At 42.7% G+C, this 24,612-nt stretch overlaps 1 protein-coding gene across 9 annotated transcripts in view; it reads left to right on the forward strand.

Annotated features, from left to right (window-relative positions):
* The window catches only part of Ankrd44 (ankyrin repeat domain 44), a 264,217-nt gene that overhangs the window by 118,317 nt on the left and 121,288 nt on the right, over positions 1-24,612 (forward strand). For all 9 annotated transcript variants that reach the window (XM_040753614.1, XM_040753617.1, XM_040753618.1 and 6 more), the window contains exon 3: positions 14,570-14,648. In XM_040753614.1, coding sequence (XP_040609548.1) covers positions 14,570-14,648 — 79 coding nt within the window. The remainder of the gene's footprint in view (positions 1-14,569; positions 14,649-24,612) is intronic.

Below are 24,612 nucleotides of genomic sequence, written 5' to 3' on the forward strand. Positions count from 1 at the left end.
CAGAAACGGTGTCACAGAGAGGGGGGAGTAAGTTGCCCAAGGTCATTGGCTCTCTGTCATGGTCTGACTTCTGGAGTCCACAAGGGCATACTGCCATCCACAGAGGTGACTAAAACCCCATGTGGATAAATAGTACAAACCAAGTCCTGACAGCCAGAGGAGGCACTGCCTCTGAAATAAGAGAGCCCAGGGGTGGAGAAATGAAGAGGAAGGCAGTTCTGGCTAAGAGGCAGGCCTGAAGGGAAGTGTGGTGGTAGGAAGGTGAAGGTTCTGGGGGAGGGCATGGCTGTGGCAAGGACAGGGAGCAGTAGGCAGGGTGGGTAGTAGGAAAGTGGCCTGTGTTTCTGCAGACTGAACAGAGCTTTCCAAGCATTCACACTCCCTCCCCGGTGTGTGAAATGCTCTCTGCTGCGTGTAAGGGGCTCTCCAAGCACAGCTCTTGAGCTGGCAGAGTGTATAAACTGCGGACCCCACGGTGTACTGCCTCCAGAGAACAGCCTTGTGCCTCGAGAGAAAGCACGGAGCCCTCAGTGCTGTCTGGGAGCTCTAGTACCACGTAGTAACTGACCTTGGGTCACTCCTGAAGGTGCCCAACTACCCACATGCAGTTGGCAGTGTCTGAAGCCAGGATTCTAGTGACCCAAGAAATGCAGAAAGTCTCCACTCAGCCCTGTTGGGAATACAGTAGCGTCTCTTTTCCCATGAACTCAGGTTCTTGCCCCATGGCATGGCCAGGGAGTGGATCTCCCAGCCTACCTCAGTCTCTTTGAGAATTCATACTCAGGAAGTCTTGGCACTGCCATCTCGCTTCCGTTTCCTGTTCTTTACGAAGCACTTGAATGGAGCCATTCCCCCACTCGCTTCCAACTCTCTTGTTTGTTTAGAAGCAGGGCTAGTGTTCTCCACCAGCCTACCTCCCTCCCCAACTCCCGACTGGCCCGGACCTATTCATGAGCATCACCAACTGTGCCTTCTAATTCCAGTGATAGATAGTTCTAGCATCCCCGTTTCCCATGCCTGGAATGCTTTGTACTAGTAGTTTCATTTTAATGGTGTCTCTAATCATTCCATGCATATGTTGAGGCTAGCCAGAGACACATACAGACTTAAAAACACCCTCAGAGTTGATGTCCACGTTTAACAAATCACTGAGCTCTCAAGAGTGCTCATTTGGGGGACATTTTCAGGGTCACATTAATGTTACTTTTTGGATCTTATTGTGGGTGAGGTATCACAGAAAACAGAATTCCATAGAATTATCATTCTTAGAGGGGGTGTAGGTGGACATTAGAATTTCACTTCCTGTTTCTACCATCTCATAAAACCTACTTTTCTCATTTGATTTAACTGATTTAACCTGGTTAAATAATTTAACTGACTTAACCAGTTAATATGGTTCTAATTGAGGGCAACAGGATGGACAGGAAGGCTTCAAAGAAAGGCTCATCCCCGCCCATGGAGGGATGAAGGCGGATCTGTTCAGTTAGAGGTGTTCAAGAGATGCAAGAAAACATGGCACCCACCTAGCTAAGCCTTTGAAGACATTCGGTTCTGTCTTGCCACAGAAACCTGCAGGCTACCCTCAGAGAGGAAGATCTTTTCCCTTTGGGGTCACAGGCTTCTGTAGAAAGTCTAAAAGAAATCAAGTCATTATGTCTCTTTGTTCTTCCAAGACATGTGCTGAGCAGGTGCCATATGCCAGATGTATACCACACCAATGCAAAGATGCCTAACTATGTCTGTCTGCCCTCTATCCAGAGCCTAGGTGGGGGGGGGGGGCAGGGAGGAGCAGAGAGGCAGATGTGACACCATCCCAGCAGCTTAACTGTGGCCAAGGAGCAACCAAAGAGGTTTCAGAGGACAGAACACTAAGTGTGAAAAGACTTCTTCCAAGTGACTGCAAACCTCAAATAAAGGACTCCATATGCTGTGGCTTTTGGGTCACATTGTCCTTGCGCCAGATGTTCCTGCTGCTTCTCCAATGGTTTGTTTTGTATCTCAGAGCATCACATTTCCTCATTTCCATCTGACTGAAATTTGCACAATCTTGAATTTTGGCAGGGAAGACAGTAGAAGGACTTTTAGGTATAAAATGGTGCATAAGAAGTAGGCCAAAGGTTATAACGCATGTTTTGTCCTTTGGCATTTCAGGGAATAAGAACTAAACATCTTGTCATGAGGTGGTAAGAGAAGCCATGTTGGAACTGTTGTGCTTAAAGTGAAAGCATATAATTTGGGGGTGAAGCTGGGGCATGATCCAGGTTTAACATTAAAGAATATAGAAGCTGGAGCTGGTGTTGTAGGCCAGCAATCCCAGCTACTTGGGAGGCTGAGACAGGAAGATTAGAAGTTCAAGGCCCACCTTGAACTCTACAGAGTGGATTTAAGGCCATTCTGGGCAATTTAGGGTGTGTTTCAAAATAAAAGGTGAAGAGGGCTGGGAACTAGGTAAGGTAGTGTATCCCTCTAATCCAGCACTCTTGAGGCACAGGGAGGACTGTTAGGTATTGAAGGCCAGCCCTGGTTGCATAGCGAGTTCAAAGCCAGCCTGGCTTGCACGAGATCCTATCTCACCCCACCAACCACAAACGGGTGTGGGGCTGGAGATGTAGTTCGGTGGTAGAACACTTTACTGAGCAAGTATGAAGCTATGTGTTCAATTCCCAGTCCTGAGCAACAATAAGAAAAGATTATGGGGCTAGAGAAAATGCCATGAGCTAAACGCACTTGGACTTGCTAATGGTGATGGGGTCTTTGGGTGATTTCAAGATAGACCATGAAGCTCTTTGGTGACTGGTAAGTAGGAGGAGGTCCAGGCAGTGTGTCTCACCAAGCTGTGAGGCTTCAGAAGGGTGTGAGCCAGCAAGTTTCCCTATGAAAGGAAGTGCTAGAGAAATGGTCAGCAGATTATCAGATGTCATAGAGACCTGAAATCTGGAGCAACCAAGAGGTGACACACAGGGCGCTCACCTGATCAAGCCATGTGTTATTCTGTTTTCTATTCATTATTTTATAACTCACTGTAAAAAAAAATCAGTATTATGTAACTTAATAGGTATACAGCTTTCAGAAGTGTACACATATGCAAAGCAAGCTGTGTTTATGTGAGAAATCACGAATATCTAAGTTCAATAGAGAAAGTGTAACACTAGCAGGAAACCAGCCATTCAAATGAACAAATAATACTTGGGCTATCTGTGGAATGCTGCATCTCTGGTGTGTAGAACAAAGGTATTTGGGATGTTGGTAGTGAAGGACCCCATCCTTGTCTTCTCACTGCTCTCAGAAACCAGATGATCGTGAGAGAATCCTAAGAGCTCTTAGTCCTTCTGAGAAACAGTAGCTTTGAACTGGCAAGCCGCATAAGGTTGGGTTAGAGAAACATTTTGTTTCAAGACAAGTTCTGTAAAGTGCACATGTATGTCCATGACCTGCCTCTGATTTGTATTCTCAAGAAGTCCAGGTCTACCTGGATGACACCCTGGCGGTGGAGACGTGGCTCTCTCATATCTGGGGTCTCTGAGAAGTGCTGTTCTGTGACTGTCTTCCAGTTCTGCGACTACTCACAGCAACTTGTAATTCAGGTCTTGGGAGGCTGCTGTCTTGCAGTCAGCTTCACTAAGCCTAAGGTGATGTTTAGGATTCGTTATAGTGTATTTGGTGTTCGGTCCCACTGGCTCAGGTTAGAAAGGCTGCATGTGAATGTTTTTTGGTGATGTGGAAAGTGGACCCCAGGTTACCTGGTGTAAGGACTTTTGCGTATCCATCATGGATTTACTTATAAGTACTAAGGAGGAACTTCTAATGTTTTTCATGATGTAAGTGTTCCAATCTGAGGAGTTGCCAAGTTCAAGCTTTGGTGGAGGTGCTTATGCTTGGGGATGCCCAATTCTCATGACTTGGGAAGAGAAGAAAGATATACCATATTAAAACTCCCAAGACAGGTCCTGACCTGAGTCTTGATCCCCAGGACACACAGAAGCCAGATACAAGTAATCCCAATGTACCTCATGGCTACGTGGGGGCCAACATAGGACACTTTCTAGAAGCTCAAAGGTCAACTTGCGTGCCTTACTTAGCAGGGGAGAGACAAGGAGGAAGGTGAGTGTGGGTATCTGTCCTGTGACCCCCACATGTGTACATTTAACATACATGTGCATGTATGTGCACACACATACACATGCACACACATAAACACATGCATATGCACACGTGCATGCACATATACATATACATGCACACGCATGCATGCACACACATGTGTACATGCATGCATACACACATGTGATTTCACACACATGTGCACACACTCAAATAAAAATAAAACTAAAGAACCCCCCAGGGCATTTCCATGTGTCAGGCTTTATCAAGACCTGACTCTGCTGAGGTTGATTGAGAGAGAGGGCCTGTTGCAGGAGGAACATTGTCTGAGTAGGTGATGTGCCTTGATGTGTAGGTATTTGAGGTAGTTCTGAGAGGAAGAACCCGATCTGGGTCCCATGAAATTGAGAATGCAGAATCAGGGCCCAGGTCTAGAGCAGTGGTTCTCAACCCGTGGGTTGAGACCCATTTACGAATTGCACATCAGATATCCTGTATATCAGATATTTGCATTATGATTCATATCAGCAGCAAAATTACAGTTATGAAGTAACATTGAAATGCTTTTATGGTTGGGGTTCACCACAACACGAGGAACTGTGTTAAAGAGTCACAGCATTAGCAGGGCTGAGAACCACTGGCCTAGGGTCTGAGAGAGGTTTCAGTTATCTGATAATTAAGAAGAGACAATTTATAATTGCCAGGATACAGGATACACTGGTTGACTACTTGATGGGGAGGGTGTGCATGGCAGGTGCTGCCATTGGCCAGCTTTGATTTTATATATACATTTTTTCAGCAAAATTATTTCTACAGAAGATATTCTCTATCTCCTTGTTCTTCTCTAGGATCATTCAGGGAACTGAAAAAAATCAAGATAAGCTGCAAAGACAGAATAATAGTAGCACAGCCAATTTTTATCAGGTATCCAAATTGTGTCTGTAAGGGAAACCTATTTTTATTTTGTAGAAAAAGAGAACAAACGCTAGGGGGGTTAGCTCCGGTAGAGGAGTGACTCAGAGTCTGAGTCAAGGACAAGTTGACTTCCAACTCTACCTCTTCCTAAGTGTGGTTGCATCTGCGCCTGGGAATCCCACGGCGCCCTTGCTGGGAGGATTCTGAGTACCCCCAAAGGCCTCTAGAGTTCTGTGAACGGAGCAGAAGACACTGTCCTTGGAGAAGGTTCTTAGTGTGGTTAACACTTCCATGGTGTTCTCAGAGACTCTAAAGAGTGCAGGGCCAGATAATCCAAGATCACCAAATATCATCTTTGTGACTGTGGGTAGATGAGTAACCCTGAGTCAACCTTCCTTCATGTCCTGGTACCCATGGATGATTGTCCATCCTGGGTTGCTTCCCCTTGTCCCTGTGGATGATAGTCCATCCTGGATTGCTTCCCTAAGATTCCTTAAGAGTCAGCTGCAGCACTGTATAGAACAATGTTTTGGTATCTTTTTGGAGCATTAGGTAAATTATAGTTTTATCACGCTGATCACAGAGGTAATGCTTTGTTTATTTTCAAAGAAATAATGTTCATAATATTTAAAACCTCCCATGAGATAATGAAGGTTTTGGACAGGAAACAATGCCTCTGCACTGTTATTTTTCTGTGATTGCTTAAAAACCAGTTTAGTTGAGTAGTCCTATCTCTGTTTATTGATAGCAGAGTCTTTTATTACTTACAAAAGGGATTTTATCTGCCTGCTTCCAAACTGCAGTTGTTGAATTACAGTCAGAAGAGAGCAGGCAGAGAACACCCATGGAAACTGTCCACTCAGAGCTAATTAACATCCTGATGTGCTACACTGATCTGATGCCTTTAGTCCAGACAACTGTATCAGTGAATTTTATCAATACTAAATATAAACCCTGTCCCTAAAATATCCACCTGAAGGGTGAAAAAAATCTTATAAAGTACTAATCAGTGTAGTTCAAATAGTTTCTGTGAGCTGCAACAACCACAAAGGATTTAGTTTTTCATTTATTCAGAGAGAGGGAAGGAAGGGAGAGAGAGAAAGGCTCCCAATAGCTAGGAGTTACTCTGTGTCAAGTGTAGAAGATCTGAGCATTGTTCCTTCCTTTTATGACATGTTCCTCTCTTGCATTTTCTACCACTGTGCTAGTGGCTCTCTTTGCTGAGGACAGAGTTTAATTGGATCTTAAAGTGGGAAGTTCACTTCCTGGGATGAGAGAGCAAGTTTTCTTCAGTTTTCCCAATGGCAGGGATCCCGACTTACTATATCCTCAGGATTATTTGGCATGTGGCAGGCCTTCAGTATTTACAGATTGACTGAAAGAGGACTTGGCATAATATGGCAACGCCACAGTGTGTCCATCTGTCGTTGATAGATATTTGGATTACTTCCAGTTCTGCGTGTTATAGAAAGGCTGTTGAACATGCCTGTGCAGCTCTTTCTAAACTTTTATTTCTCTTGGGGAAACCCCAAGAGTGAGTACCTAGAGTGTATGGTCCATGTATATTTAACTATTTCAGAAACTGTCAAGCTGTTTTCCCAAATGGTTATAGCAGAGTCTGTTCCCACCAGCAGTATATGGACAGTTGGATTCCCCTACATCATGTGATAGCAACACATGACTATCATTAGTCCTTTTAATATCAGCAATCTTAATAAATATTTAATATTATTTTAATCTGTCTTTCTAATAATGAATGATGTTGAGCATTGTTTCATTTGCTTATTTGCTCTCTGATAATCCATCCTGGGTTGCTTCCTCTGGTACCTGTGGATGGTAGCTCATCCTGAGTGTCTTCCCCTGGTACCTATGGATGGTAGCCCATCCTGAGTGTATTCCCCTGGTACCTGTGGATGGTAGTCCGTTCTGGGTTGCTTCCCCAGGCAGGGCTCCTTAAGAGTCAGCTGCAGCACTATATTATAGTTTTATCATTGCTGATCATGGATGTAATGCTTTGTTTATTTGCAAAGAAATAAGGTTCACAAGTCAAATATTTTTGATGACATCTGATCAGGTCTTCTGGCTCATTTTAGGGAGCATTAAGTTCTTCTTTAAAGGTCTGATAGAATTCTGTATGAATTTATCTGGTCCTAGGTTTTGCTTTGGATTTAAGGCCCACTTCATAAGATGAAACAGGTATCTAAAACTGCTAAAGTGGCCAAGAGCCTAAGACTTAGGACATGGGCCCTAGGGACCCATTACTAGTATTCTGCTAATGAACATAGCCACAAAATGACTCTTAATGGCACATTGCTATATCCATAGATCAGTGCATTGCTCAGCCCTCATCCTTGCAGTAGATGGTAGAGAATGTAGAGACCCACAACCAGATAGTGTGCAGAGTGAGAGACTCTCAGACCTAAATGGAATGTCTTCATTGGAGACTCTATTACTGCTTCAGTCCTATTGGTTCTTACAGATCTGTTTAAGATTATATTCTTAGATTTGATTTTGGTAGGTCATATGTGTATAGGAATTTATGCCTTTCTTCTAGATTTATGATCCTCTGGATTGGCATCTGTTGTAATGTTCCTTCTTTTAAAATGTAGTATTTTAAGTCCACAAATCTTCACACCATGTTAGGATTCATAAGGCTACTGTCCTCTTTTCATTTCAATGTGCTTACTGGTTGTTCAGCAGTGATCCCTCAATAGCTTTGTATTGGTTTGTATTTTTATCCCACTATGATCTGATGAACTACAGGAAAGATTTTATTTCTCTTGTATTTGTTAACTTGCTTTGTCTCTTAGAGTGTAATTTGTTTTAGAGATAGTTCCATGGGATGTGTACCCACAGCTGTTTAGTGGAGTCTTGTGTCTGTAAGACTGGTTTCATCTATGGGGCTGTTTGATCTGGGAGTACCTATAAAACGGAATGTGCATATACCACTGTAGCCAGCACTTCCTTTCCTTGGGATCTGCCCCAGTGGAGGCCTCACAAGCATGCACAGAGAGATGTGTGTGAAGGTGCACACCACAGCACCATTTATGAGGCGAAGAACTGAGGGCAGCACTCCCCCTCCCCCGACATTGTTTTCTGGGAGGCTGCTTAGCTGAGCTGTGGTACTTCACCTCTAGAGGCATTTTTCAAAGCAGACTTTTGAAGCACACATAGATCAATGTTAACATGTTTGATTCTGCTGGTGGGCATATGTATGTCTGTTACATAAATGAATACCCCTCAGTATTTATGAGGAGCTCAAGTGAAAAGTGAACACAGAAAGTTTGAAAAGAAACTTGACATTTGTTGCCTTTTTTATTCTTCTCTGTAAAAGGAAGCTTTTCCTTTGAGAGAAGCCTTCCCGCCAGCCTGGTTCTAGAGCCGCATCAGTCCCAAATAAACACACAGGAGGCTATATTCATTATGAAGCTGTTGGCCTTGCTTCTTTCTTACTGGCTAGCTCTGACTTAAATAATTACCCCATAATTGTTAATTCTAAGTATGTCTCTTACCGGAGAAGTTTCCGGGCTTCCTACCCCATGGTGTTACATCTCGACTCTCTTGTGTTTCTCCTTCCCAGAGTCCTCCTGGACTCCTAGTCCCTCCTATCTTGGTTCCCTATTGGCCAGACAGTGCTTTATTGACATAATCACAGGACCTCCCACATCACTTCTCTTTTCTTTTTTTCCAGCCTTCCCACTCCTTACCTCAAGGCCCAGCTTCCTTACAATTTTGTTCATGCATGCACCCACCCCCCCACACCAAATACATACATACATGCATACATACATACATATCTCCAAGTCTCTTTTCTTCACACTATTTGTGTGTTCAGAGTGTCTTCAGACATCTGCTTGTCTCAGGCAATCTCTCCTCAGTAGCAAGTTAAGCTGGTGGGACCCAACTTGTCAGTTGTTCTCCAGCATCTTTGAGTTTAGTGGGAGTTAGGATTGAAAAGGCAGCTCCCACTTCCGTATTTCATGGGCTTATTTTCCTTGTCTGCATTGGCATGCAAACTAGCCACATCTAGGATAGAGTGCTTGTTGTGTGACATATTTAGAATGCAAAGGTCGCACACTTCTAGCCAAGGATTCCCAAAGTACATACTATGCAGCTCTTCATCTTCAAGACAGAGACTTGGGATACTTCCTCCTGCTGTCTGTCTACAGTGTTTTTAGCTGCCAGAATGGCCTTGCTGTGTCAAACTCACTTTGTTTGCTCATGCTTCAACTTCCCCCTTTTCTTTTATCTGCTTCTTCTGTGGTAAACAGACAGCTCAGGAACTTCCTCTGCTGGCTGTCTCAGCTGTAAGCACACTTAGTTCAGACCCCAACATCTCCTCCCCCAGAGCTATTCATAATATGGGGGATTCATCTGCTTCCCTTCTGGAGGAGCTGGGTCTCCTCTCGTCCCATGCATCTGAATCCATGTGCATGACAGTCTGGCATTGGTGCTAATGGGTGACACAAAAGGAGCTTCCTCTTTGTGTCCTCACATTCAGGAGCCAACTCCAGATTCTTTCCCTTGTATTCATGGGTATTGTGAAGGTCTGAAGGATAAACATTCACTTTGTCACGATGAGGGGCCACTTTGACCAAAGATGAGAAGAGATGCTCATCTCAGCCACCGTGTCCAACTGTTACTCCCTACCTGTGTTTCACCTTTTCAGAAACTGCCCCCTCAGTCATCCTATGTGGCGTGCACTAGGCTTTGTGGTTGATCAAGGTTCTCAGATATGCTGGGGCCAGTAGAGACTACAGGGGTTATGTTTTCAGTTTTCAAGAGATTCTTTTTCATGTCTTCTGAGACTTCCCGTCCAGATTTGCTCCTCATAGGAGTTTGGGAAGAATTCCCTGTGACATTTTATAGTCTCCCCTGGCATTTGGTGTTATGGCTGTCATTGTCACTGTGCTGTTGTTACTTTTGTTCTAATGTCCTCCATCAGGAGAGTGGTAACTGGACTGCAAGGTTCTTTAGTGTTAGAGGACTGGATAGGTTTAATTTTGTAGTTCTCAATCCTCCCAAAGCTGTGACTCTTAATACAGTTCCTTATACTGTGGTGACCCCAACTACAAAATTATTGTCATTGCTACTCCATAACTGTAATTTTGCTACTGTCATGGATCATAATGTCAATGTCTGAAATGCAGGATATCTGATAAGCCACCCCTGTGAAAGAGTCATTTGATCCCCCAAAGGGGTTGTGACCCACGGGTTGTGAACCACTGGTCTACAGCATCTGGCATCTGATAGCTTCTATACAGATGTTTATTTTCAGGAAATATGACTGACTGTTAAAAACACAACTCAGATTCATGACACTTATTTCCATTCCTTCTGATATGCTTTTCCCCCTCTTGTTCCAATATTCTAGAACAAAAAATTTAGATAATTTGCAGCATAATGGTACTACTTCCCATAATATTTCATTCATATATATTTAATATTTTTTCTTAACCATACAGCTTTGCTATGTTGTCAAGGCTGTGTCTTAAGTTTAAACATTATCCTAATTTCTGTGTGGTTTTCTTGTTATCTTAAGTCCTTCTGGCTTTATCTGCCATCTCTTGTCTGTGGTGAATTGTTTCCACAAGGGTTTTCTGTCTTAGGCTTAGCAGTTCATCTTCAGTGGAGATTTCATCTATGGTGTCCCAGATTCTCTGGACAGAGAACATATCTCCCCAGTGAAATTTTAGGTTTTCTTTTTAGCAACATTGATCTAGAACTAAGCTTTATACCCATTTTCAATATGTAAGTTTCTGTATTACATAGATATTATGAATTCAAAATCCTAAATTCAAAATCCTAAACCACAGAGAGGAAATCCTGGGGATACAGATGTATAAAGGAGCCTAGGACAAGGTGACCCCCTGCCACCTGCCTGTGTGAAAGTTTGACTTTCTTTCGAGCCAAACTTCCACTTCTAAGGTCATTTCTTCTTTGGAGGTCTCAGTTCCAGTTCTGCATCCCATCTGCCACACCCAGGCCTGGATTTGAAGGACCCTGGTACATCAGCATCCTCTGCTGTACAAGCACCTTCTGCTTCCAGCATTGCTTCCCAAATCACTTTCCATTTCTGGACTCTTTCTCATCAATTTATTGTAAGCTCCATTCTAAGGATGCGTCCCGCACCTTCTATATGCTCATCATCCCCCACCCCAGGATTTTTGGGAGGACTCTAGAGGGAAACTATTAGTTTTTATTGTCAACTCAACACAACCCTCTTCATCTGGAAGGATGATTTAAGAGTTGCCTCCATCAGATTGACCTGTGCCCATGCCTATGAGAGAGTGTCTTGATTGATGTAGGAGGGTCACACCCACTTTGGGCAGGGTAGATAGGTAGGTAGATCTGGGCTGTGTAAGAAAGTTAGCTGACATGAGACAGTAAGCAATATTCCTTCGTGAGTTCCTGTTCTGACTTCCCTCAATGACTATGGGTTGTGACCTGGAAGTTTAAGCCCAATAAACCCCTTTCTCCTCCAAGGTAGTGGTGTTATCATAGCAACAGAAAGCAAACTAGAATGAAAGGATTTTAGACTGCCAAGGGAACTTCTAAGATGATGTCCTTGCTTTCATTTTTACTAAGAAAGATATTTTGGATTGCGACCATGACACATAATTCTTCAATGTCAATTTGCTGTGTTGGGTGAATACTATAACCTATGCAGGGCTCAGATTCCTTTTCCTTTAAATGAAGATAATAAAATTTGAGAACACAGTTATGTGCCTCCCCTGGTAGGGATATTTTACAATCAAGCAGTTTGGAAAAAGTAAAATAAAAGCATGTATAATTACCAAATAGGCTTGTCTCTTCCGAACACTCTAGGGTAGCATTATCCTTGAACTCCTTTCTAGTGACGTCATAACTGGTGCCCCCTTTCCTAGATCTATCCTCACCTTCTGTCATTGCATATCTGACACAATTGGTTTAGCTTATGACAAAGTGATGTGTTGCAACCTTAGAGCTTTGGTTTATTTAGCACAGTGATATTGTGACTGTCATGCAGTCTTGGCTCATGGTCCTTGTACATTGCTTGTTCCTTGCTAGAAAGCATGTGTTAACAACCTTGATCAGCAATGAAGATGTACTTTTTTTCAATAAAGTCTTTCTAGCACATGACTGTTTTCTTTGGTTTTGGTGAACAGGTCTCCATTGTAGATACATGTCTGTCACGTCACTGAAGGAGAAATGTCAGTTGGAGTAGTTCTCAGCAAGCTGCAGAAAAGTTTTGGATGTATATTAACAACAATGCTTGGATTCATATTAAGAATTTTTACAACATGACCTCATACTACACACCTTCTTACAATTATTGAAACTTTAGTTTGAACAAGCTGTGTCATATTAGGGACCACGGAATCAGCAAACTCAGCCATGTAATGATAGGTCAACCAAATCTACAAGGCAGGAAGAGATGCTGGAATTTATTTTCTTTTTATTTCAGTCCAAGTTCTCAAGCAGAGCATTAACTTTGCTTCAGCTCAGATGAAGTCATCACTTGAGCTAGGATTGTCATTGTTTAAATCACTTGGGAAAGGTTGAATTTGTTCAACCAATCCCTGAATCTAATTCAGTTCACAAGAGAGCATGCACTTCTATAACTCTAATTGAAGCAGGCATAGTGAGGATCCATAGAAAGTAGGAAGTTAAGATTACAAGTATTTGTAGGGAAATCAGTAGAAGAGAGAAAATATTTGTGTCTTAGAAGACTTTGCAGTTTATTGCTTATAAGAATATGCTTGAGTCTTGTATTGGCATGTAAATTTTCAGACTACTGACCTCTCTTTTCTGAGCTAGGGTCATGCAGGGCTCAGCATGGTCATATAATTGACTGAATTCTCCGACCTATACCATTGTTTTTTAGTTGCAGACTGCTCTGTTCTCAGTTATCAGTAGTATTGCCTGCACATACACGCATAAGTTCCCATCTAATAACTCAAGCTCCTCTCTTTGTTCACTTAATGTCAGTCCATAAAACCACTTACTAGGTCTTCCAGCAGCTAAAGTGGTTTGAAGATCAGGCCCTGTCATGTTCCCTGCCTGCCATCTGTTTCAGACATGAAATTCACAAAGCAATAGTCTAACAGAGAAGAGGGAAAGGGAGGGCCTGGACTGTGAGAAAATATCTGTGAGAGTAATACCCTTGGGCTAATAAAGGGTTGTTAGATGGATTATGTAGTCAAGTGGTAGCATGAGTAACAGAATCACCGGTGAGTCCCAGGAGTCCCGAGTCATCATGGGAGGTGTGGAAGAGGCCATGCACATGGGCTGGTTCAGTTCAAGCTCCCCGAGTGTCTCAAATGCTGCCAGTGTAAGGATAAGGAGTAACAGCTTCTTTTTACTTCCAGGAAATTCCAACCTTGGAGGATTTTTACAGCTCACTGCTCAAATTCATATACTTCAATATCACTTTAGTGCACACATTTTTAAACAGTGAAACTTTATTTTCAAAGCTGGAGTGATGCAACTGTAATCATCACCGTAGTCATGTAACTGGCTGAGCTTTCCTCCCTATGCTTTTATTTGTCAGCCCCCGACTACCGTCTTCATGCACCTGTATCTGCACACGGGTATTAGTGTCCTTGATCAGAGTTCTTGCTTGCACGGCCTCCTGCTTGTTTGGGCCTCTTTTTTTTTAATTTGCATTGTCTGGACTCCTCTTAGACCTGTAAAGTAGATATTATCTCCAATGTACTCCAATTTATAGACAGGGAGGCTGCACTGTATCTGCACTGCAGATGAATTCCTCGGGCCTGGGCTCCTCACAATCCATTGATCGTCTTTGCAGTGTGTTCAGTTGTGGTTTTCTGTAATGGTCTCAATTCACTGTAGAGAGAAGCCTCTTTGATTAGAGGGTGGTGGCTACACTTACCTGTGGGTGTAAGGATAAGATTTAGATGTAGTTACAAAATTGTGCTAGTTTAGCCAAGTGATGGAAGTAGACTGTCTTCTAAGAGCCATGAACTCATTAGCCCTGGGGAGGTTGGCTAGGTTGCTAGTACCAGCCATAGTTTCTCTCTTGTTGATTGGCCTTAAGTCCATTTAAACAGCTGCTGGTTGCCACCAACAGGTGAGTGCCACTGTTGTGCCTTTAGGGATAGCTTGTCATACTGGGCATTGTTGTGGTTCATGGGTGTCACAACTGGGTAGAACTATTTTGCTCCTCTCCCTTGGCAGCTTACATAGTACTTTTTGGTACTATGGAAACTAGACTGCAGGAAGGAGACTTTCGGGTTAGATCTGGCTCGGATAATCTGTGTCTTGTGTCCTGAGTGTGCCCTAAGTGTATAGTACCTTTAACAATAGGGTCATTCCTTTGAGGGGAACCCAAGGGTAGCAGCCATAGTCTATAGTGTTTTGGGGAGTCATTTGTACAACCTACAAACCACTTGAAAGAGGTTTCTCATGGCTGGTACTGGTGTTTTTGTTAGACTTACAGGCACAGGTTGGCCATGAGCCTTATTCCACAAACTCAAACCCCAGAGTGAGTGATGCATCTGAACATCTGGCTGCCACTGACTGATGTCTAATGTGATATTGTGCGTTTTAGGATTCTGAGAAACGAACCCCGCTTCATGTGGCTGCATTCCTGGGAGATGCAGAGATCATTGAACTCCTGATTTTGTCAGGTGAGTAACTACCATATTTCAAAACTCATGGGCACTTATGTGACCAATTTACTAGATGGCAACTGCAATGAATGAAACCATTTCTTTACTTGTGAAAGTTTATTTGATTAGCAATTTATCTGTACATAAAATATAATAAAGGAAATTGTTGACAATGATTCTTGAATAAGTGAATATTGCTTTGAACATCTGATTCCTATCTTGTCAGACCTGGCAAATTTAGTACATCAGGATATCTTTTTTTTTTAATTGTAAGAAAACTGGTTAAAGTCTACATGACCATATGTACACACACATATTTTGAATGAGGCTATACATAGTGTACAGCACAAAGTGTGTGTACTAAGGGGACATACTTACATATATTTCAGTTGTACTACAAAATAATACTAGTTTCCTTATATGCAGCTATGACTGCAATAGAAGTGTGAAAACAGTTTCTAAATAGACATTTTTTATGAGTAGGCAGGTGGAAAGGCATAAAATGGGCTACTACAACTCTATAAGATATTTTATATTTTAAAAATTGGATGCAAACACAGGGATCATGTCAGATCTAATCTCTGTTTCTGCTGGTCTATGAGATTCTTTTTCATTCTCTGCACTTTAATGTTTCATAAGATTTAAAGATGTGACTGCTTTCATTTCTAGTCTCCCGTGTGTTCAGTACATCTCATCAAACTGGTTTCCAAAACCATTATGTGGTTTCTCATCTGAATGCTTGCTAAAAAAAAATCCCTGGAATGAACCTTGTTGTAGACTGTATTCAGGCCTCACTGTAGACTGTATGTAGGCTGGGCTGCAGACTGTAAGCAGGCCTTTCTGTAGACTTTATGTAGGACCTTGCTGTAGATTGTATATGTCGGCCTCGCTGCAGACTGTATGTAGGCCTCGTTGTAGACCATACACAGGCCTTGCTGTTGACAGCATGCAGGCCTCTCTGTAGACTGCGTGCAGGCCTGTGGATTATAAGCAGACCAACTGTTTTTCCTTCTCTTGGTTTTGTTGGAAGAGATTAAAATCTGGAGAAAATTCTGTCACCAGCAAACTAGGCAAAAGGCCTAGTATTTGCCTTTGTCTGCAGTAGCAAAGGGAAGTCCGAACGTTCCAAGGTATGCAATGCAAAGATGAAGGCGGAGCATGCACTCAACAGATGTGTTACACCATGGTAAAGACAGAGCTGTGCTGTGTGCACAGGGAAGCCTGTGTTGCTCTTGGGTTTATGGTGTCCCATTCTTTGGGTTTCTCCAGGAAACAAGTATAATGTATGTGAAAACAAGTGTGCCTTAGCAGGGTTAGGTTTGTGGGCATTTCTTATTCTCAAGAGCAGATCTTTCTTTTGACAACCTGAGGGTGTTATGAACAAGCTTGTATTGTGTGGTGTAGCTAAGACCATAGCTGAGAGCCAGTGTGTCCCTGGGCAGTTACTCTAGCAGCTAAAATTTGGTCCATGGAAAATTGTAGACTGAATCAATGTGTAAAATAGGTGTGATAACAACACCTAAAGGATCCCCAGCAACAAAATCATCTCTGAGACGAACATTCCCTTATCTGAAGGTCTAAAGCTCAAATGTTCCAAGTGTTGATATCATGCCACAAGTGGGGATTTTCATACCTGACTTAATGTGATGGGCCACCATCAAAATGCAGATATGTAAAATACATCTAAGGTATAGACAAGGCAGAGGAGAACTCAAATAGAACAAAATTCTCCCCTTCAAATGCAAAACATGCAGCTCTTCTGGGCTCATGCAGTTTGGATAAGGGATGACTCAGCAGCAGTTCAAAGTAACTGCTGCAGTTCCAGAGGACCTGAGTTCAGTTCCTAGTACGCACAACAGGCAACTTACAACTGCCCGTAATTCCAGCTCCCGGGGACCTGACACCCTCTTTTGCTTCTGCAGGTACCTACACACACACACACACACACACACACACACACACACACACACACACACACACACACACACACACACTTTAAAAGGTATATCATAGGGAGGGGGCAAAGGCAGGAGAATGGGAGGGGTGACTGAGAACAAGCAAAGTTGGCCTCAAGTTCATGCTCCTCTGGCCTCAGCTTTCATAGGGAAGCTCTTAATTCAGCATCATAGGGTTACCTGCTGCTGGAGTTTCTTTCTCAACTGGTCTCACAGCCCCCAAACAAACACACAAAGATTTATATTAATTATAAAGTTGTTGGCCGGTGGCTAGGGCTTCTTACTAGCTAGCTCTCTCTTTCATAATTACTAATCTATGTATTTCTACATGACCTTATCTTACCAGATAATGCCTGAAGCATCTTATCTTCCAAGTCTCTACATGGTGTCTCTTCGAGGTCTCTCTCTGCCTGTTTTCCCCAGAATTCTCAGTCTCCTAGCCACACCCATTGTCCTGCCTCTGTTGACCAAACAGTGTTTTATTCATCAACCAGTAAGAGAAACATATATACAGAAAGACATCCCCCATCAGTCACCCATATGGGACCAGCGTCACTCAATATCACCTTCACATAGCATAGACTTCCTGGTGTCTCTGTATCCATGGCTGGTCTAAGAGAGCAAGGAGAAGTTGTACTATCTTGGTCTACATACCTGCTTGATGTTAGAATTGCAGATCTGGTCATCTCTTTAGTATAACTTTGGTTCAGCTTGCTGTGGAGTTTTTCCCTCCTTCCCTCCCTCCCTCCCTCCCTCCCTCCCTCCCTCCCTCCCTCCCTCTCCCTTTTTCTCTCCCTTCCTCCCTCCCTCCCTCCATCCATCCATCCATCCATCCCTGCCTTGCTTCTGCCCACCAAATTGAGAAAGTTCTTTAACAGTTTTATTCAGCAGAGGCAGCTTTTGCAGCTCATGTAGCTTTCATTTTTCCCTGAAAGGACTTTGATTCAATTTGTATTTTATGTCCCTAAAGAAATATCATATGACTATAGTGACTTCAGTTCTGAAGTCTCATCTGGTAGCTGACCCTTTGGGGAATCCAACCACACTGTTTTCTCATTTAATAATGAATGAGGTGCTAATGACTCCCATGTTGGACAAATAATTTGGCCTTGCCAAAATATCTTGTTACAGCTGTGCTCTCTGTTGTTGAAACCCAAATTCACTAAGTTACCTCTGACTTTGTCTCCTATTAACTGGGCAAATGGAACCCCGAGTCTCTCAACAGGCATTGGTGTGTGTGTATATGTGTGTGTGTGTGTGTGTGTGTGTGTATGTGTGTGTGGTGTGTGTGTTCACAATGAACAGGCCTCCTAGATTCCTTCCACCTTCTTATTGCTGCCTGTTGCTCAGGCTTGATTTCCTCTTCTGACTGTTTGGGATCTGGCCAGGTCAGGATGGAGGCTGGTGTGGGGCACTGGACAAGGGGGCACCAGTCAGTGGAGGAGCACTGAAGTCAGGGTTGCAATAAGGAAAGCAGAGCCCACAGGAAGTGACCACAGAAAACTATCTAATAGAAAAACTCAGGAAGAACAGGGTGATAGAGTGAGTCTTGTTGGAAGAAGAAAATAAAGTATATGTGCTCAAAGTGGGAGTCTGTCAGATCTAACTACTAAATACAAAATAAACTCACTACAGGGTCTGGGGAGATAGTCAGTGAAATGCTTGCTGTGCAAGCACAGGACCTACATCTGATCTTCAGCAGCTATGTAAATCACTGTGCTGGGTGGTGTGTGTGTGTGTTTCTATCTGTCTGTCTGTCTGTCTGTCTGTCTGTCTGTATGTGCATGTGCGCGTGTAGTCCCAGGGTTGAAGAAGTAGAGGCAGTAGAATCCCAGGTATGCTAGTTAGCCAGGACAGCCTGATTGGTGAATCCCAGGTTCCAGTAAGAGACCTTATCTCAGAAATCAAGATGGACAGATGCTGAGGAATGATCTTAGAGGTTGACCTGTGGACTTTATACATATGTACTGGCACACACACATACACAGGCACACAAGCAACATCTACATGCCTGCACAGACACCAAATAAAATACATTTATTAGAATCTATGCCACCAAACAAGTGATAGTTTTCCCAAAATGATTTCTTGTGATTTTTTTGTAATTGTGTTCATAGTCTTAGTGTCAATTGTCTGCAGAGCTGGTAGTATATGGTTCTTTTATTCCTTCTTGCCTAAAGATAATCATTCTTTGTGGATAGATTTGATTTTTTTAAATATCTGGTAAAAACTGTGATTAAACAAAGCAGAGTTGGTCATAGACACAAATTTGGTACAATATTAAACAATATGCTGCCTTCTGGTGAGTGTAAGCCGGCTCTAGTGGCAACTTCACAAAGAGTTTGAAATGTTTCAGGCAATTGCCATGTCCATGACATTAGCACATCCGTTTCCAAGGTGACAGGACTCCTGAACTGCAGGAAGATCTGGTCTGTTTGACAGAAATAAAAAGCAAATAGCAATGCAATTGCAGTATATTATAATCCTATTTCATTCTCTGTCTTGAATGTTTACCTGCCTCAATAAGCTGACTGCCCAGTCTTTGGACAGGTTTGCCTTCTGCATCAATTATTGTCTTTGATCAGTCAGAATCGCCTATCATTGATCATTTAGTCTGCCTTGATCACCTCACTTCTGTTTGTCCCCTTTCACTTCTTTCTAGACGACAAGGCTAAAAGAACAGAAATTCTGCCTCTGGAAAAGATGCCAGAGTTCCTTTTACTCACCATCCCTTGGAACTAAAAAGGAGAGGAAACAGGAACAAAATGAAGACTGTGATTAGCTGGTAGAACTGTGCTTGATGATTTTTAGCTGAACTCTTGTTTCTAAAGAGTCAGTAATATTTAATACCTATTTTCACGATTAAGGATTGCAGTGTCCTTGGGTAAAAGAGCATTTGCCTTTAAATCATTAGCCGTGCAGACCGTGTCCTTCAGTGGGCAATGATACTGACAGGCAGGTGAAAACACAGGGTTCCCTTTGGAAAAACCAGTTGTGAATAGTCAATAAAGCCCAAGCCATCTGCCACCCCTCCTGAGAGGTAAACAAGGCTCTCCGAGGTGCTCAGAGGAAGAGGATGGGGAGCCAGCGGGACGTGGCATGGGGGACACATGCAGATAACACTGCTTTTGTCATAGCTCCTGGTGGGGAGGAAGGGACTGTTCCTGGCAGCTGCTCAGCCAGCCTCCAGGCAGAGCCTGAATGGCAGAGTGCAGGGCATGTGCAGTGACTGAAGAAGCAGCTTCCTCCATTGTGATCATGAGTTTCCCACTTTGAAAGCACCTTTGAGGCTGCATCTGACAGTGCCCATGCTGGTAGACCCTGTGCTATGCCAGTCTCAGACCCAGCAAGCCAGGCGCTTTTTCCTCTTTCTGACAGCTTTAACATTGAAAGTCATATTTGAATCTGCATAAAACTAAATGTAATCTATATATAAAAGTGATAGCAACAACAGACCAACTAGGTAGATGTACCCTTAAAAATTATATGGGGGAAATGGGAAAAGAATATGAACAAATAATTCTCAGAAAATATATTGCAAATAGGAAAAAATGGTGGAAAATGTCTAAACTTAGTATTAAGGAGCAAACGCAAAAATGAGATGGCATTTTCATCTAAATAGATTTGCAATATTTTCAAACTTATTTTAAAGGAGGTTTATTAAAGCATAATCAATATACTACATACACTCACATACAAATGAATGATTTGGTGAGTTTAGGCATATGCATATACACTCATGAAATAATTGCTATAACCAAAATGACATTACCTCCCACATCTTGAAGTTTCTCTCCATTCACCTTTTGGGATATAGTGTGCTCTGTCTCACCTTTGAATGTATTTTAATTGAATAATCCAGGGTTATTAATCCAGACTTGTCATATTTAAGATGACTGATAAAACATTAATGAAGATCCAAGGAAACTAAGCACTAAGACACTGGGTGTAAATTGCCAATGCTTTGGACAGCAGAGGACACCATTAAAGCAAAAAGTGTATTACTTGTGACACAAAGTTCATCTTTAGTTGTCTGTCCTAGACAAAACCTTGCATATCTACATTAGAGAGTCATTTTATGAATGCCCATTATTTGTAGTTTTTGAAAAGCTATTATGAATAAACAGCTATCAACGGGGACATATTTACATTGGAATACATGTAGCAATGAAAAGGAATTGATTCATTCCTTGTCCACTTAGATAAATATAAAATATACCTTGTTAAGTGGAACATGGGAACAATACAATTTATGTGAACACGCATGCACAAATTCACAAACACACACACACACACACACACACACACACACACACACACCCCACACACTTTAAGTTTTAACCAGGCATGGTGGCACGTAACTGTAACCACAAGAGTCTATAGGCTGAGATTTGAAGATTGTTGAGAGTTCAAGGACAACCTGAACTACACAGCTAGAGTTCAATCAATGAGCACCAATTCAAATTCAGTAGAACCCTACCTCAAAAATAAGGTGGAAGAAAAGGAACACAACCGACATTGACCTGTGATCTCCACATGCACAAACCTACACCCACATGAACACACACACACACATATACACACATGTGTGCCAAGTGCATACACCACACATACACACAGCAATACAAAAAAACTCTCCTGAAGTTGTTTTGTTTTATTCTTTGAGACTAGGTTTCACCCTGTAGTGATATATTATTTATGCCTTCTTAAAGCTTGCCTGAAGATTCAGAAAGCAAAGTCAGCCACAAACCATGGAAGCCAGGCACATACTTTTAATCCCAGCAGCCAGAAGCTAGGAGGTGGTGGTACAAACACCTTTAATCCTAGGACTCAGGATTAAGAGGTAGATGAATCTCTCTGAGTTCAAGGCCACCCAAGAATACATAAGATTGAATCAGTCTAAAAGAGTAATATATCACATACCATTAATCCCAGCACTAGAGGGGTACAGCAGATAGAAACAGGGTCTTCGGTATTGAGCAGGAGGCATTGATTCTCCAGCCACACTGAAGATAGGAAGGCTCAGTATCAAGGAGGACAGGAAGACATTCAGTCTCAGGAGAGGCAGCAACGTCAGCCCATTCAGCCTGAGGTAGAGGTAAGAGTTAGTGGCCCGCCGCTTTGCTTTTCTGACCTTCAGCTTGAACTTTGAACCCTAATATCAGTCTCTGGATTTTTTATTGTTTTTTTTTTCATGTTACACTAGCTATCCAGAATTCTGTCTGTCTTCACCCTCAGCCTGGCTTTCTAAAATGTGGGTCCTGAGGATTTGAACTTAGGTTTCATGCTTGCATGGCAGGTATTTTATTGAATGAGCCACCTCCCCAGTCCTGGCAAGACTATGTGTGTGAGAGTGTATGTGTGAGAAAGAGAGTATGTGTATGTGAGAGTGTAAGTGATGTGTGTGAGTGAGAGACAGGGTATGTAAGTGATGTGCGTATGTGTGAAAATGTGTGTGAGTGTATGTGTATGAGAGAGGGTCTGTAAGTGATGTGTATATGTGTGAGAGTGTTGTGTGATTATATATGTGTGTGAGTGACTTGTATGTTAGCTTGTGAGAATATGTGTATCTGAGTGATGTGTGAGAGTGTGTAAGAGTGTGTGTATATCTAGAAGAAATCATCCTGAGCGAGGTAACCCAGTCACAAAAAGAGAAACATGGCATATATGGATTTTAGACATAGATCTGGGGAGTGCCAGCCTACAATCCCATGGTCAGAGAGTCTGGGAAACAGAACCTTCATTCAGTGGCTGATGGAAGAAGAGGCAGACTCCCACAGCTAAGCACTGAGCTGAACTCAAGAAATCCAGTGACAGAGAAGGAGGACTGATGAGTAAAGGCATTAAGACTGGGCTGGTTTAACCCCCAGAAACAGCTGACCTGACAAGGGTTAACTCTTGAATCCCAGACTGATGCCTGGGAATCCAGCATGGGACTGATCAAGACCCCCTGAATGTGGGTGTCAGTGAGGAGGCCTAGGTAATCTATTGAGCCTTGGGTAGTAGATCAGTATTTATCCTGGGTATACAAATGGACTTTGGACTCCCATCCAACAATGAGAGATGCACTCTCACCCTGAACTCTTGGCGGAGGGTCCAGGCCCTGTCCTGGATGAAATGACAGACTATGGACACCCCCATGGAGGGCCTCACCCTCCCTGGGGAAATGAGGGGATATTGGGAAGTTGGTGGGAGGGCACGGGAGGAGGGGAAGGAAAGGGAGAGGGACCTGGAATTGATATGTGAAACAACCTTGTTTCTAATTTAAATTTAATATTAAAAATAAAAAATATCAAAAAAGAGTGTGTGTATGTGAGAGAGTATGTGTGTGTGTGAGAATGTATGTTTCTTAGGGCATATGCAGGGGTGGAATTGCTCATAGTGTGGATGCACATGGTTTACTAGGCAATGCCATGTTTCCCCCAAAGAGAGTGTAGCAGTCCCTGCCCACTCCAGGTGCATGTAATCTTCCTTTCACTCTGCGCCCTTGCTGGCTCTGTTCATTGTCATGATTTACCATTTTCATCAATCTGGTAGGCTTTATGAAGTAGGACCTTAACTTTGCCTTTGTTTCTTTATCCTGATGAATTTCTAGTATCTTCCCATGTGTGTGTTTGTGCATTCTTCAAGCATCAATCTTTTTGTGTTTAAAAAAAATAAACGCAAAATGTATTCTGTCAAACTGTGAATAATCGGACTGGATCCAACTCTTAGGACCACGGGAGGCTAGCATGATATTTACCACCTCAATGCCAAAGAAAAGCTTTAAAATAATAACCACATACTTGGTTAACTAGAGAGATGCGATTTAAGCACTCAAGGTGTAAGAAAAGGGCTGACTAGCTTCCAGAATGTTCTACTAGGAACTGTAGGGATTAAATGCCATTCCTGTCTAAACCAGAAAGGTGTGTGGCAACGACTAGACTTTCACACTTTTCTGGTACCAGCATTTAGGGAAGATCTCAGATTTCTTTTTTAGTAATGGGAACTTTACTTTAAAACTCACCAATTCTCCAGTTTTAATCACTACTTGGTTTCCTTAGCCTGGGGATTCAATAACACTAGAGTCTCTCAGCTGGAGAGAAACCCCAGCAGGTAAGAGTCCTTGTTGCTCTCCCAGAGGATCTGAGTTCAGTTCCCAGCACTCCCTCGAAGTGATTCATAGCTGCCTATATTTCAGCTTCAAGGGATCTGACAAAACCTTTTGTCCTCTGTGGACTCCCACACACATGTGGCATGCATATGTGTGCGTGGTTCCCCCTCAGCGTCTTCTAAGAAAGAAAAAGAATGTGCTTGTGGGGCAAGCAAGATGACTTATCAGGTAAAGCTGTTCACCACAAGCACCAAGCCTGACAATCTAAGTTTTGTTTCCAGATTCCAAGACCTACATAGTGAACTCAAGAACACTGACTTCCACATATGCGCGCGCGCGCACGCACGCACACACACACACACACACACACACACACACAAATAAATGTAATGAAAATTAAAATTAAAAAGTTGCATTAGGAGCATGGAGAGATGACTCGATCAATGGCTCCAAGCCTTAGAGCCCTTGGTGGCTCTTGTTGAAGACCCTGGTTTGGTTCCCAGTACCTACACAGTGCAGACAGCCATCAGTGTTTCCAGTTCCAGGGGGTCTGGAATGCTCTCTTTTGACCTCTGTGAATAGCAGGTGTGCATACGGTATGCATGTATACATACAAGCAAGCACTTGACCACACAAAACAAAATTAAAAGTTAAATGAAAATTTAAAAGAATGTGTTTGAACATTTCTTAGTTGATGGTTGACTGTGCTATGCCATAATTTTCACTGCTTTTGGAAACTGTAACCATAGACTTAGGGTTAGATGAGATTTTGAGGTGATTTTGCAATAAGAACTGTTTGTAATTTTCTAGTGATTTGTGTAGTATCCTCACATCCATTTGACACTCCCAAACACCCAGCAAAACCAACATGGCAGTATTGGTGTGTGGTCAGCCTTATCCTACACACTAGAAGCTCTGAGTCCTTGGAATACTG

The sequence above is a fragment of the Mesocricetus auratus genome, unplaced genomic scaffold (assembly GCF_017639785.1).
Source record: "Mesocricetus auratus isolate SY011 unplaced genomic scaffold, BCM_Maur_2.0 Super-Scaffold_100010, whole genome shotgun sequence".
NCBI lineage: Eukaryota > Metazoa > Chordata > Mammalia > Rodentia > Cricetidae > Mesocricetus > Mesocricetus auratus.